Source organism: Galeopterus variegatus, unplaced genomic scaffold (genome assembly GCF_000696425.1).
Source record: "Galeopterus variegatus unplaced genomic scaffold, G_variegatus-3.0.2 Scaffold544, whole genome shotgun sequence".
NCBI lineage: Eukaryota > Metazoa > Chordata > Mammalia > Dermoptera > Cynocephalidae > Galeopterus > Galeopterus variegatus.
This window is the reverse complement of record NW_007726655.1, coordinates 159,228-175,740: the sequence shown is the minus strand read 5'-3', so window position 1 is coordinate 175,740 and position 16,513 is coordinate 159,228. Positions and strand designations below refer to the sequence as shown.

Sequence of the window (16,513 nt, the reverse complement as noted above, 5' to 3'; positions counted from 1 at the left end):
GGGACACGAAGTACATTAGCAATTTCTGGTAATGGGTATGCTGCCAGTATGAATCTGGCCCTCACATCATGCCACTAGGGATGACAATCAGCATTGTATCTCATGGATATTCATAATAAAATAAAAATAAAAATAAAGAAATAGATATAACAAATTAATGCTGCCTCTTCTTTGCAGAGCTTCTTTAAAAACCTTAGATCTCAGGGATAACTTCGGGTCCTTGCTATGGTGCTGTGTATCACTGACAGAGGTGATGGTTGTTAGGTGGAGAGTGCTTTAGGCAGCTGGAGAGATACGTGCTCTTATCTCTTTAATTGGCTTATTGGCAGGGGAATCACAGGCTTCAGGTTACCTCCCCCTTTTTCCCAAATAGAACTTGGAAGGCCTGGAGAGCTCAGAGACTCCATTTCATTACTGAAACCATCTAGCAGGCTTATTGGAGTGTTTGCTATCACCATGATTTTAGTTTAATCCATCCTGGGTTATAGTTCATTCCCTTGAAGCTCTGGACTGAGTATCAAATTTGGGCTCAGTCCGTACTCAGATCAGTGCCAAAGGCTCTGCTTCTGCCACATTTAGAATTACTCTGTGAAAAGTTTCATCACCAGCTTTTTCTAAGCTACCTGATAAAATCTGGCATCCCAGAACCAATTTCCACTGCAGTGGTCCTCTGGAAATAGGAGTTTACTTTGCCTGGTACAGAGAGTGTTTCCGGGGTTATAAGATTTTGATATCTGCCCTGGTATGAATGGGAGCCCTGAGATGGCCACAGAGTTCTTGGTTTTACAGACTTTGGGACTTAGGAACCAGACCAAGGAGTGGTTGTCTTATCAATGTCAGATAGGAAATACCACTCAATGTGTTGTGTACAGTATTTGGCAGAAAAAAAAAAAAGAATCTGATGATGTGTTTGATTTTCATCTGGGTTGGATCTTTCTCTTTTAATTATTTCAAGCTATTTTCTTCCTTGGGGAAAAAATGACAGCCGAGGTCCAGTTTTATCAAAGTGGCTCTGTGCATCTAATTTTAGAAAATTCTACATGTCTTATGTGACTCTACACTTGTCTTCTATCTCCCATTTTCCACATTGAAACCAGGCTATCATATAGCAGATGTGGCAAAGCATTAAACTCAGCTTATGGAATCCATAGCTTTGAAAGGGGACAGAGCTATCATTACCTTCAAGTAAAGGAAGACCTCAATATGCAGAGAATAAAGTCTAAACACCACATTCTGATACCTAAGATTCTTCTGGAAAGTACACTCCATGTGCCCAGGAATTTTTGTTTGTTCCCTGATGTCCCAAGAGTCTAAAACAGTGACTGGCACTTAGGAATATTCAATAAATAGTCACTTAGTTGAATTGAACCTGACTTTCCACCTTCATGTTTTATTTTTCCCACTTCCCCTTACATGCGCTAAACTCTAGCTATACCAGTTTGCTTGTAATTATCTAAAAATGCTAAATCTTTACCCATGTTATTCCCACTACCTGAAATTCTTTCCCCCTTATTTCTTTGTTCGTTGATATTGAACTTAGATTTCAAGTTCATCCTCGAATGTCACCTCATGAGGTCTTCTCAATCCTCCTATCATTGGCTTGCTTCTTCAAAGCTCCTTCACAGTTTGTTCCTACCTCTGTTGGATCATGGGTCACAGTCAGTCTTTTTTAAACAGTTTTTGTCTTTCCTACCAGATTGTGAGCTCCTTCAGAGCAACAAACTGTTTTATCTGTCTTGGTCCATTAATATAGTCTATATAAAGCAGAAATTTTATTTGGTGAAATAAAAATGGAATTAAATGTAGTCTTGTATGCCTGAAATCTTTAGGCGGTAGAACTGATATAACTGGACTTTGGCATCAATAATGTATAAAATGGAGATAATAATAACTCTTACTTTTTTTGTACTAAATGATGCTATGCATGTAAAGTCTTAGCAGAGCTCCCGACACGTAGTAAGAACTCAATACATGTTGACCATTAATTCTTTGGAATAGTTCTTGTGAGCTCTTATTTATCTCACTGTTCAAAGTCAATAATATTATAAACACAATTATTAAATTACATTTTCTTGTAAGGATATAAATATAATTTTTTTGAGCAGGAATATATCTTATACCCACACCCCCTAATAGTAATGATAAGGAAACTTAGGCCCAGTGAACTGAAGAGACTTTCAGAAATCCCACTGCTGGTAAGTAGCAGAGCCACAGTGGTAAGAGTGCTTTGTGCACTGTAGCAATGAGTGATTCCTCAAAATTATCTGTTAAGCAGAAATGCAAATCACCTGGAAGAGGGTAAAATATATTTTAGTAACCTCTAATTTTGACATTAAGCGTTCATTAAAATCAAAGTTATACAATTTAGGCATTTTCTATATATAGTAATCAAATCAACTTATTTTGGTTGGTTTGCTGTTGTTAGTCTTAATGGTTTCTAAGCTGCACTACTAATCCATCCTTAAACACTAGCATTAAAAGGGACTTTATAGCATCTTTAATTAAATGTGCATGTACTGTGCTGTAAAGATTGAGGAAATTAGGGACCAAAATAGTTATGTGATTTGGCGAAGATCAAACATGTTTATGCCATTTCAGTGTGGGGGTGGTTAAAATAGTTGAGGGGTGCTATAGAATTGTCAGCTGCTTTGGCAAGGTTTGAACGTAGTATGATCTTGGGGAGATCTGATCATTGGATTAGGAGGCAGAAGACCTATGTTCTTGTCCATGTGTATTTTCAATTTCTCTTAGTCTCAATTTCCTCATCCACAAAATGGGCATAAAAATAAATGCTATGTCTACCTCATAAATTGGAAGAATATATTAGGTAATGGGTAAAATATAAATAAAGAAACTATTTTATTATTGCTACCATTATCCATGAATTGAGAATTGAACTCACTCTAAGTTAAACTCAACTTTCTGTGGGGACTTAGCATTATAGTATCCATTCCAGCAAAGTGAAATAGGTCAGAGATAGGAAGTGAGTGGTACTATGAACTGATGGCTAGAATCTCTTTTTTAAAGGATTTTTGGTGGATGGGAATAGATATGTTGGTTTGACTCTATCAGTCAAACCAGTTATGTGTAATGGGCTCAGTGCTAGTTCCCCAAGTTTTTTTCTTTAACTGCCTTGATTATGTGTAACTTTATCATTTATATTCCTGATTTACTACAACGTTCCTTGTTGAAATACTTATTATTCAAAAGAGACAAGAAATCTTTCCAGATCATTCAAATGAGTTCCTAATGGTTATTTTTGAAGACAGGAAGTCACAAATTGCCAAGAATAAAAGAACTTGAAAATATAAAGGTGTTTTTTGATCTTCAATGGACTGACTTTATTTCTGAATGGATGATCTGATTTGATTAAAATAACCATCTCTGTGTTCCTTATATTCATGATGTAGATAGCTTGTTTATATATTATAATCAATAGCTAAAATTATCGACCTGGTTAGCCTAAATATTTATATAACTGGCAGTATGAATGATTTAGAAATGTATTTTAAAAGGGTTGAACTTTATTTTTACCTAGGCCGTTAGTTTTGACTCTGAGATTACTATTTTATGGGTATTGTAGGATAGCTTACATCATAGGTGGCCCCAATACATCTAGAAGTTTTTTAAAAAACTATGTAATGTATAACATTAATTTTATTTCCAAATTATGATAAGAAACAATTGAGAATGAAAAATTGCATGGTGCACTCATGCAAATGTGGAGTGGTGCCTACATTCCAGGGAGTGAGAATCTAGGAGTTCAGAGTATTTCCAGGGAAGCAAATAATAGTTTCTGAAAATCCTCCTCACAGGCAAATGCTGCCTATGCCTCCACAGTCTTGTCCATTTCCTTTCAAGTAACCGTGGGTTCCCCAGGACTCTTAGATCTCTCTCTTTTCTGGACTCTTGAGACATATGAGGTAATATGTAATGGTGTGGACAACTGTGTGGTAGTTATTTGTATTGGTCTGTCATTATTTACAAATGCTCCCAGTCTTCATTGTACTATTGTAAATACCTTGAAGAGGAGTCCCATCGTGTACTTTGGTATTTCCCAGAATCTAGCACAGTGCTAGTACATAGTAAGTACTCAATAAACACATAATTAATCAACACTAAGTGGGAAACTCCTCAAAGTCTGGGATTATGTTTGTAATTATCTACATGGTATTTCATCTAGGACCATATGCTGACCGGTGCTTATGGATTGACTTGATTGAAACTATAAACCCTTAGAGAATACCCACTCAATTCTTTAACTCTTGTGATAATGTGTATCTGGGCCCCAGTCTTTTTCCTCACTTAACTTGTCTTACCTAAACAGTTTTAAATTTGATGCTTCTAATTGAGGTTTCTTGGGTTACCTCTTGCGTTGGAGAGGATTCTTACATTCGTCAAGTCATTAGAGGTGGAAGAGATCCTAAAAGTTTTCAGTTCAATCCTTTTCAAAGCACTATAAGAAAATAGGCTCCTTGTAGTTAAGTGGCTTGTCTAAGATTATTTGTTAATCTATTTAATGTTACATTTTGAATCCCTATTTCATTCCAGATGACATAGTGAGTTAAGAATACCCCACATGTATGAATAATAATAATAATAATAATAATAATAATAATAATACATGTATGTATAATAATAATAATAATAATAATAATAATAATAATAATAATAATAATAATAAAAGAATAGAGTCTCTTAAATACCCCACATGTATGTATAATAATAATAATAATAATAATAATAATAATAATAATAATAAAAGAATAGAGTCTCTTATTTCTTTTTTTTTTTTCCTTTTTGTCTTTTTTACTGACCGGTAACAGGATCGCAACCCTCGGTGTCGCGCCCGTACCACGCTCAGCCAGTGAGCGGGAACCGGTCTCCACATGGGATCCGAACCCTTGGTGGGAGCGCCGCCACGCTCCCAAGCAGTGCACTCTCCAGTGCGCCAACGGGCCGGCCCATCTTATTTCTTAATTCTCCAGCCATAGTCCCCATTTCAATCCCAAACTCAACTTGGCTACCATTAAGTATTTATCACTAAGTTCAGTGATACCCTTTTCTCCCCTTCCCTTCCTAAACATACGTTGGGGAAATCATATGTCCTAACTTCTGCTGTGCTCTACTTAGGGTGTCTATTTCCAACTTTTTCATAATTGTGACACTCTATAGTAAGGAGATTTCATAACACTTTGCTCCCAAAGGTAGAACAAGGCTATATTCCTTAAATCTTGTTTTGAGAAGTTTTTAAAAAGGTTGGAATTTTCGTGACAAGTGAGGAGATCTTTGGATATCACAGAGAAAAAAATGAGATTTGGGAATCCATCTCATGGGGGATCTGAATTACTGTGTTTGGCTGAGTGTGTGATGATATGACGGCTTTGCTACTGAAAGGGTGTGGTATCAGTCTGGGATGGAGATTTGTTACTCAGCAGCAGCGCTCATCTTAGATAAGTAGTTCTTTTTGGAGGAAACAAAATATAGCTCCTGCTTAGTCCAAGGTATAAAATTATATACTCAGATATGTAAAACTAGTTATAAAACTTTTTAGTTTAGTTTCTTTTCTTTTTTTTTTTTTTTTTTTTTTTTGTATGAAGATAATGACCGGACTAGTGATTATAGTTAAACTAAAGTTTTTGGTCAGCAACTTCCCCTTTACTTAGGAGTTTGATTCAGTTCTGCAGCAACCTGAATATCTTCAGAAGTGATGGGTTAGGAACTGGGGAAGAGGGAGAGGAATGGTCCTTTTCTTCCTGTGGGCACTTTATTCCTGTGGACTTTGGCAAAGCTGTGGGATAGTCTTGTTAAACAAGCTGCCTGGGTTTGAGAGAGAAACAAGTCAGGGCTAAAAATAAAGGAACCATGGTATGTGTTGTTATCCAGTCTAAAAACCTACTATAGGTATGAGGGTACTTCACAGAGTTTGTGGAAAAAAAGAATTAAAAGATAATACAAATCTTTCCATGAACTTTTTGAAATACTTTTGTAAGTGAAGATGGCAGCAAATGGTCTGGCATTCTGTCCTATCCTTCTTACTAGTGTCAAGGACTAATATCCAAGAACACCTGACACTTGACAGCACTGAAAAATCATGTGTCAGGGTAAGACACTGGTGTTTCCCACCTATACTCATGTATATATTTATTTACGAGGAAACCAATCAGAATCCTAGATGTAAAGGGTGGTAGGTTCTTGTAACTTGCAGTATAATTTGACCTAAAATTAAAATGTAGATAATCTGAATTTGGAAAATCTTAGGACATACAATTTTTGGCATCAGGCTCCTAAAAGTAAATTTTAAAAATTCCAGAAGATTCTTCTCTGGTAAATCAGATTCCAGTCTTCTCCATCAGTATACTTCCCCTGTTTCCCCCAACCCACTTCTCTTCATAAGTACGGAAGACACAGGAAAGGACCATCTGGCCCAGCATGCCAGCTTTTTACTTGGTTGCTCTCAATCCCACCTTCCTGTTTGGATCACCCTTCCCCTCTGCCCATACTTCAGAAACCAATCAAGGTGTCTCCTGAACTCATTTATTCCCTTTGTTTCAGCCACCTTCTTGGGTAACTTTTTCCATATGCTTATATCTTTGGCTCACAACAGAGGTTTTTTACCCCCACCTAAAATGGCCTGATTTTACTCTTAGGAAAAGCCATTTACTTAGATATATGACAAGTGCTTCTAAAGATCCCAAGCAACTTTTCATTACTTTTGATGACCAGGGCATATGTAAGTGGAGGAAAAATTGCCATGTTTAGAAATAACTAACTAATGGGCAATGATGTTGAGTGGTATGAAATTAAAGAATATAATAGTCTAATCTAGATTTGGAGCTATAGCCTGTAATTATTATTTTACCTTAATTTGGCATTTATTTTGTTTCTCCGGTTTGGCCTCATACTCTTCAACATGGTGACATTAGTACTATTTATATTGCCTGCTGTGGACCAATTTTCTTCAGCTGTTGCTAAAACTTAGTAAAATGCCAGATGTCATGTTGGAAACATGAAACCTAAAAGAAGGTCGTAAATCACAAAAACAAACCATAAAAAAAATAAAATAAAATGCCCTGAATGCTGTGCTCTGGAGCTTCCCAGCTTTAAGTCTCCTTTTGTTTACCTCTCTCCCCACTCCACCACATTCCCAGTCCCCATTTTTTAGGGCCAGAATTAGGGGGGCTCACAGCAGTTTCTCACCTAAGGCTTGATTGTTTATGTTGCAGATTCTGAGCAGAGCACTGGTTCGGACTCTGAGGTGCTCACTGAGCGGACTTCCTGCTCCTTCAGCACCCACCCTGACCTGGCCTCTGGGGCTGCAGGCCCTGTGCCTGCTGCCATGTCTTCCATGGAGGAGATTCAGGTGGAGCTGCAATGTGCTGACCTCTGGAAGAGGTTCCATGACATTGGAACCGAAATGATCATTACCAAAGCAGGCAGGTAAGGACAAGTGCCTTTAACGTTGGAACCAAAATGATCATCGCCAAAGCAGGCAGGTAAGGACAGATGCCTTTGAGTGGCCAGCTTTGAAGAATCCACTGAAGTAGGAGCCATTACATTCTCCCCCAGTTATCTGTGGTAACATCAGTGAAGCTGAAGCAACTTGAACTCACTTTTCTGCATCTGGACATTCTGTAAAGTGGTCCTGTTGTGTTTACTGTGATTTTGCTGTTTTCTTCCCAGGGCCACTCAAATCTAAACCATCTTTACCCTCACAAACATTTTCCACCTACAAATGTATTTTGGCTAATACTGGAGGTTCATGGTATCTTAACAACCAAAAGATAGATTTCCAAAGTAAGTGTTTACTTCACCTCTAATGTTTTCAAGAAGTTTGCTCCCTAAACAATAGCTTGTATCTTCTAAGGCATTTAAAGCAAACAGATATTTGTGTAAAAACAATTTTTTTTTCACAAGAATTGGGCATGGTGCATTTTCTGAACCCTGCTGTTTATTGACTATGTTTCATTGTTGGCTTGAAATTATTACAAACCTTTAATGGTGATCTGTGGATTCTCTTGCAAAACTTCTTATCTAGGATGTTAAAAGTTTTAAACACACAGTATCTCTTGAAACAGACACTTCTGGTTAAGCTTCTCTTTTGTTAATATCTTTCAATTTCCCATAGTTATTTAAACTTCACAGGAATTCTATGAGGTAGGATATGGTTATCCCATGTCTGGATAAGGATACAAAGGCTGAAAGAGGTTAATTAACCTGACTAAGGCACAGAAGTACTAAGGGGAAGCTCCAGGATTCTACATAAATCTGCATGGCTCTAAAACGATAGTCTTAACTATTTCTAACTTTGCACTATTACAAAATGATTGTAGTTCTTGCTCCCTGAATTCAAAATGAAAATGATTTAGATAAAACTAAATTTGGACAAAACTTTGAGTATATAAGAATAGTTAATTGAAATTAAGCGAAACAATTATGCTACTTTGACATTTTCAAAGCCAATTTACATAGTTTCACATGTCATGGGGACCAAAAAGATCTACCTCATTGCTTGTAAGCTGTATTTAAAGTAAAAGAATATTTAGATTGGTCCAGTTCCCCTATATGCTTATAGAGGACCTTTCCAATACAATAAGACATCACAAAAACATGAGGTTTAAATGATCCTGAAATCTTCCCCTCCCAACCCCGAGAGAAGTCAGCTGACTATTGCTTTTGGGGATGGGGGGCTCAGGAACTCTTGGTAGGGCGGCCGCTTCCTCTTCAACATCACAGGCTTCTGGCTGAGCAGGACGGCGCTGGCTCTGCGGACGGCGGCTCTGCGCAGATCAGGGCGGTCCTGATTCTCGCGGACCATGTGCCCGTTCTGTTGAGGGTGGCCTGGGCGTTCTTGTTGGTGGTCCGTACGTAGGGGGTAGCGAGCTTTCTCTGGCCGGACCTCCGCTTCATGACCACCAAGACACGTCTGCTGTCGCTGCCGGCTGCCGGCTGCATGCCCATCGGCTGATGGTGCCTCAGCCCATCGCAGCAGGAGTTGCGGGCTCTCAGGTTACTGCGCTGGGTGCTGCTTGTCTGCTTATTCCTCGTGATCAGGAAACTGGAGCAGTTCTGCACGACCATCATTGCAGATGCACGGACACTGCGGCCGCAGACGCAAAGAGGCTGCACCTGAAATCTTGTTCTCCTTCCAAGGAGAATTACTTTTAATGCCATCCCTTTGTTGTTGCTTGGGGTTCACTGTACTCCTGTTCTATATTCTGTGGTGTTAAGGCTTGGAAGAGAACAAAGCAATTCAAGGAAAAACTTTTTATTTTATTTTATTTTATTTATTTTTCAGGTTTTAGCAGAGAGGTTGGTTTGGAGAGAGGGGAAATATTACAATTGCTTTTTGTCTGTAAGATTTTTCAGTGCTAATTTTGGGTTTTTCACCTTACTGCTGTTGGGTCTGTGTATTCCATTTATTCTTGCTCCTGATACTGTTCCCTCATTCCCTGCACTTCAGTGTGGTCAGTTCATCTAAGCACCTTCTTAATAACTCTGACTCATTTCATGATTTCTTTTGCAGCGTTTTCTTTTTCACATCTTTGTTTTCACAACGTTAGCTTGACACATGAATTCTTCCCCGTATACCCTAGCACAGACACAGTTTGTTCTTCAGTCGTTTTGAAGTCCTTTGTTCAGGTTTAGAGCTGCATTCTTTGCTTCTGCGTTGAATTGCCTCAGCTGTTGCAGTTGCTACTTGTTACTCTGCTCAGTCATTATGGAACAATGCAGAAACATACAAAGAAGGCTTTTTTCTTCTGTGAATTCCTTTTCAATTTTAATTCCAATTTTCATTTTCTTAGTTATGTTAGTTGTGCATGAATCTCTGTGCTTTTTTTTTCCCACTCAGAAGGTCTTAGTCACCATCTACCTTTTTTCAGACCCCAAACTTTAATTCTGTTGATTCAGAACTACTGTGGTGTACAGAGTCGACTATCTTTGAATGTACCAACACAATCTGTACAATCAGCACCACGGACAGAGGTGCTTGTAGGGATTAATAGGTTTGGAAGAAAAATAACTGGCCTAAATTTAGCCATAACATTAAAAACAAACATATCTTATTTTGTGAAATATGAAAGATTAATTTTTCTCCGGAGTGTGTGACTTCATTTGATATTCTGTGCTAAAATACTGACAAAAAGAAAAAGCAATGCTTGCAACGTTTTTAAGAAAATTTAAACATAGTCATAGAATTTTAAAACAGGAGGACACCTTAGAGATTATCTATTCTCTTTGGAGCTAAGTGATTTATCCAAAGTCACACAGCTCATTGATTTTAGAACTTTAGTACTAGAAAGAGAGGGGTGGCTTTCCCACTCAAGGTCATGTAACTGTTCGAGAAAAAAAAGGTATTGAATTAGAAAACAACAAAACCATTTTCCTGAAGTCATCAGGAAAAGAAATCCATCTCTTTCAAAGTAATATAGACTCTGTAGGTGGCTGAGAGAAACCACATTTTCTAATCTCAGGTAGTAAGTGAGAGGACTTTCTCCCTATCACTGACAAGAGGCCCTTCAATCATTTATACATGAGGGTACTTCAGAAAGTTCATGGAAAGATTCAAACTATCTTTTAATTCTATTTTTCCATGAACTTTTTGTAGTACCCTCATAAATCATTATTATTAAGAAGAAAATTAGTGATCTACATTTAAATGTATAGATAAAGGTTCCCAAATTTTTGGAAAGAATTAATGTGGATCAAAATGCCTAACCTATATGGGCCGGCCCGGTGGCACACTGCTATAGTGCGCCGCTTGAGAAGCGCAGAGGCGCTCCCGCCGAGGGTTCAGATCCCACATACAGACCGGCCGCTCACTGGCTGAGCGAGGTGTGGGAGCAACACCGAGGGTTGCGATCCCGTGGCCGGTCCCGGTCCGGTACGGGCACGACACTGAGGGTTGCGATCCGTTGCCGGTCAAGAAAAAAGACAAAAAGGGAAAAAAAAAAAAAAAAGCCTAACCTATAGATTCAGTCATTATGAGTAGCCCACCATCAAATTTCATTATCCCATGATAAGACTAAACTATAAGACTTTCTGATTAAACTTGTGAGGGTAGGAGTAGAAAATCTAAAATGATATACCAACAGAGGCTTCTGAAAACTAATAAAGTGGGAAAGAAAAAATGGTTATATATTATTCTTTGGAACTATTTAAGAATTAGCCACTATTCCTATTCAAGGTCTATGGTCCTTCTTGTACTTTGCCTTGAACATGATTATGATGTCACTGACCTACTGCCAGAGGGCAGCTACCTTTTGGGGTGCTTTCCCTGGATGAAAAGTGAGCGTGTGACTAGCACAGGCAGCCTCTCATGTAACCCACCAGTACACATATGCAAGATGCTGTCTGTGGCCGTGAAATGGAGCAAAGCCAATTAGGCCGTATGTGGATCAAGTCTGTGACCTTGACCTCGTTAGCACTGTGCTCTGCCCAGCTCGACTAACTAGCCCCAGATGCTTAAGCTTAGTGCAGCATTTTGTGTACAAGTACTCTAGAGCACACTCAGGGCAACCCAAATTTTTGAACTGAGCACTTTTTATGTCTGGCTTGATACAAAAGAGCTCAATACTTTTCTTCTTTCTTATGATTAAAGAAGAATAGTGAACTTTATTCTAGACTCGTTGAAACTCAATCCTTTTTGGGCTTCTCCCTCTCCTCCTCTCTTCAATTATGAGAGAAGTTGTAAAGTGCTATATCCTGACCTTACTTGCTTTGGCAAGTTTAACAAGCCATTGTGGTAGAAGCAAGGTATTGCCCAGAGGCCACTAGAATTCATTTGATATTTGTTCCCTATTCCACAGGGTCCTTCCCCTGACACACACATTGACAGCCTGAGAAGTTGCAGAATTTTTCTACAGTTTTATGAACTAAAAGTAACTTTGGTGGACCTTTGTTTGGGGACTGGTAACACCTTCATTTTTTCCTTCTTTTCTGAGAGACTATTTTTAGAGTGGTCATTTCAGATAAACTCAGTCAGTCAAAAAACATTTTATGATGACCTGTAATAAACTGTGATAAGCTTCTTGGGTAATAAGAAAAGTATAATGATAAGAAAAGTATAATTATGTCTACCTTTAAGAAGATTATAGCTAAGGAAATGTATGTGTGGATACACACACACACATATCTACACATACATATATATCACATTAAAGATTAACTAAAAATATAAAGCAGAGCGTGGTATGAGCCCTTTGAGTGTATACATCATTAAATATGTCAATTTAAGTTAAGAAGAGATGCTATTTCAGCAATATAAGTCCCCAGCATGCTTTATTGTGATAATTTCCAAAATGAAAAATAATCAGCCAGCTTTGAAAGTTAGAGGACACTGAACTTTGATGTGCTTAGAGTACACAGTAAAAAGACACTCTTTTAAGTTTTTACTCCTGCTACTTCTCCCCCTCTGATTGCTGAGCTTGCAACAATATTCTCCTTCACAGGAGAATGTTTCCTGCCATGAGAGTGAAAATCACTGGCCTGGATCCACACCAGCAGTACTATATAGCAATGGACATTGTGCCTGTGGACAACAAAAGATACAGGTAATAATGACTCTGGGATGTGGAATTGTGGGCATCACCAGCATTCCACGACGGTTCTTTAAACTCATTAGATAAAGCATTTTAGCAATGTATAGTGTACAGGGAACAAGGAATAGAGGATATGGTAGTGGCCTGTGGCAGTTTACCAAGCAGGAAACAGTAACAAGTAGGAAATCAGGGCTCAGTAACAGTTTTGTCTGGAGTCCTCCCTATGTCTCTGGACAGAATGGATTGTATAGTGTCTCCCTGGGTAGCAAAAATCATCAAATGGATCTTAAGTCTAAAATTAACTTAATTAACATTTAAAATGATTAACATATTAAATGATTTGGTTTGGGAAATGCTAAATGAGTTGGGATGATTTATTTTCAAGAGGGGAAGGAGAGTGGACCAGTTTGTATTCAATCATATCTGATAGATCACCCTGTAGATGATGGAGAGGAAGAATAGGAGAATTGGGTAAGACTTCAAGAAGAACACATAGTTAGGGAGAATTATTGTTCATTAATATGAGTTGTAAGAGAGTTTTGAGATAACTTTCCCTTAAAGTCATTAAAAGCCAACACAGTTTTTATGTCTCTTGGATGACTTATATGTAGCTCTTGTCAGAAAAAGGTTGTGGAATTGGTAAAGGGACATGAAATTCAACTACACTGTATATTGATAAAATAAAAAAAAATAAAAAATAAATTTAAAAAAAAGAAAAAAGTTAGGGCTTATTCAATCTCTGGAGATCTCAATTTCATCAGTGAATCATGGCTCCTTTCTGAAATATTTAAAGTCTGAGAACTTGGCCCTAAACCCATGAATCTGGAGGTCAGAGATGAATTGGGGAGGTCACAACTAGTATGGCAGGGAGAGAGAAATGGCCAAGAGAGATGTGGTCTGGGTGGCAAAACTTAGGAAAGAAGATGCTTCCAGTCTGTTTTAGAACTCCTTGGGAGTTGTGATTTGGACTGAGTGCCTCCGTGTGCCAGGGTCCTGGTCCCATGCGGTCTTTTAGAACTGAGAAGCAGGGAAGTGCTAGATCCATAGAGACAGCTCTTCAGAACTGTGGACAATTGGCAAAGTCTGGAAAACTGACTTCCTTTGCTACCAGCAACATCCCATTTCCAGTTTCTTTGTGGGAAAATAATCTGGAAGATAATGAAGTTCAAAACTAGGTTCATCAGAGAAAACAGTAACTGGGAAGATGTGGTGGTGTTTCTGAGAATGGCTGTACTAAGGCAAAGGTCCTCCATTATCATAAAAATGCCTCAAAATTCAGACTCTTAGCAAGGAAATGGTTAACAAGTGAGAGGCCTGGAGGGTCTCTGCACATGGCTGCATTTTATAGGACAATATGGAAGATGTTTTTAATAAGGAACAAAATCCTGAACAAGTGGCCAAGGGATTATATGGTTTGCATTTGAAAGGTGAAAGGTTGCAGTAAAATACCTTTTCCATAGCTAGACACGTGGGCTCAGGATGCCTGCACACACACAGGGGTGCATGGCAGGAGAGAGAGAAGAAAGAACAAGGGCTGCAAGAATGCTTTCCTCGTGAGAGCTGTAGCTTTGATCATTAACCACAACACTTCTCTGCCCTCCCCTCACTCCATTCACTGTCCATTTCCATCTCTACTTCATTTTCCCTGGATATCTGCTCTTCTCTTTTTCTCCTTTGTATTTTCTGTTTTACTCCTGTTACTTCTCCATTTTTGTCTTTGTCTCTCCTCTTTTCCGTCTCTACTTGTTTCCTGGGCCTCTATCCCCTCTCTGCATCTGTCTTTGAATTCTCTCCCCCTCTCTGTCTCAGATATGTGTATCATAGCTCCAAGTGGATGGTGGCTGGCAATGCTGATTCTCCTGTGCCCCCGAGAGTTTATATACACCCTGATTCTCTAGCTTCTGGAGACACCTGGATGAGACAGGTGGTCAGTTTCGACAAACTCAAGCTGACCAACAATGAATTGGATGATCAAGGACATGTGAGTCAAAGAATTTCATCTCCCCTTTCCTCCCTTCCTCCTCCCCTTTTTGCTTTAGAGCTGACTAACTCCACACTTTTCCATATAGGTAAAGTAAGAATCTCTATGGCACTTTAAGTCATTTTAAGTAAATATGCATAAATTTTTTTTCCTCCAGTTAAATTCCATTTATTACAAATCTAACACTTAGCAAACATCTGTTATGCATCAGGTTGTGTTTATCAAAGTCTTTATGCTCCAGGGACTTACAACCTAATCAGGGAGGCAAGACAGAAACATAAGACAAATTAAACAGTGGTAAAAGAAATCACAACATTCAGTAGACTAACTCACAAGGCAATAAACTATGGGAAACAAGTGAATGACAGTTTTGGCTGATTTGTCAAGAAATTTATGAATTTTTAAGAGAAGAGTAGGTCTTAAGGCTTTGCAGATATAGTTGGAGCACCTGATGTTATTAATTTATCTTTGGCAGTAAAACATGTACTGAATTTTCCCTGAGTACCAGGGACTATACTGGGTGCTATAGGAAGATTGAAGAAGCTAACTCCATGGCCCCTATCTTCAAGGAAATGACAATTTTCTGAGGCAGTGAGAACACACATACACCATTCACTCTCACATAACATAAAAGAATGTCCATAAGTTCAATAATGAGTGCAAATAATAGTGTGTAAAATTTAAAGACAGTATGAACTCATGCTGAAAATTTGAAACTGGAGAGCATAATCTGTCACATGGTAGAGATTCTGAGACCTTTTAGTGGTGGTGTCTACTGGTACTAAAACAGTCATTCAGCATTTATCCAATGAAAGCAGACCTAGTACATCTACCATCCATGATAAGGATATCCTGCTATATGGTTCCATGTGATTTTCAGTTTCCTGTATGTCCCACCCCCAATCTGTGCTCTTACAATGCTTCCATCCTGTGATTTATTTTGCACACGAGCTTGAAAAGATGTAGACCTTAAAGCCAAGCCTGCTGTAATGTTTTCTCTTCTTATTTCAGATCATTCTGCATTCTATGCACAAATACCAGCCTCGAGTTCATGTGATTCGCAAGGATTTCAGCAGCGACCTTTCACCTACCAAGCCTGTTCCTGTGGGTGATGGGGTAAAAACATTCAACTTTCCTGAGACCGTGTTCACAACAGTCACGGCTTATCAGAACCAGCAGGTAAGCAGTTGCACTTGAGAGTCTCTTGATGCATTTGCTTTAAAAGGAGCTTATTCTTGCTTTTGGTAAGAAATGCTTAGTCCTTCTACATAGCACTGAAGAGCTGGAAGGAGAGACACCAGTCTTGCAGTGCACACAGGGCATTGGTGATGACAATATAGTAATGCCTGGTAACAGCTGGCATACTTTAGGTTTAGATCAGACAGGAGTTTTGACTAAGAGAACTAAACCTCCTAGTTATTTTCATGTCTCTCTGTACTGTGGCTATGTTTATGGTCTGTACTACACCCTGGCAAATAAACCTCATCATTTGGAATTCCTTTGCAAGTTTTGGTTCATGACTTCACTCTTATCTGCAGTTTTCTGTGTATCCTTCTACCAGGCTATGTCAAAATTATCAAGGCTCTCAACCGCTATTTAAATCCCACCACTTCCATTTACACTCTGTGTGATCATCAGCCACATCCTAAGATCTGTAAGATTTTTTATGTCTGTAATATGCTCATTCATCCCATAAGTATTTATTGAGAACTTACTATGTTCCAGGCTTACTAGAGAAATAGAGCTGATTAAGATGTGTTTTTCCCTTTTAAAAAAAGAAGGATTTTAGTTGAGTGAAAAATGCTTAACTACTTAATAATAATACAGTGGAAAATTTCGATGACAGATACGTGGCTTGGTTTGGGAAATAAGGGATGTTTTCCTGGAAGAATTAACATTCTTTCTGATGTTGACACACACGTGTGAACTAGGAAGATGAATGCAGGAGATATGTGGAATGGGGAGGGGAGGAAGGAGAGAGAAGCCAAGT

General features: G+C 38.6%; 1 protein-coding gene across 1 annotated transcript in view; it reads left to right on the top strand.

The window, feature by feature from the left end:
• Positions 1-16,513, top strand: part of TBX15 (T-box 15) — a 107,679-nt gene that overhangs the window by 51,374 nt on the left and 39,792 nt on the right. Inside the window, exons 2-5 of the mRNA XM_008569919.1 lie at positions 7,227-7,440; positions 12,453-12,554; positions 14,352-14,523; positions 15,535-15,702. Of these exons, the coding sequence (XP_008568141.1) occupies positions 7,227-7,440; positions 12,453-12,554; positions 14,352-14,523; positions 15,535-15,702 (656 nt within the window). The remainder of the gene's footprint in view (positions 1-7,226; positions 7,441-12,452; positions 12,555-14,351; positions 14,524-15,534; positions 15,703-16,513) is intronic.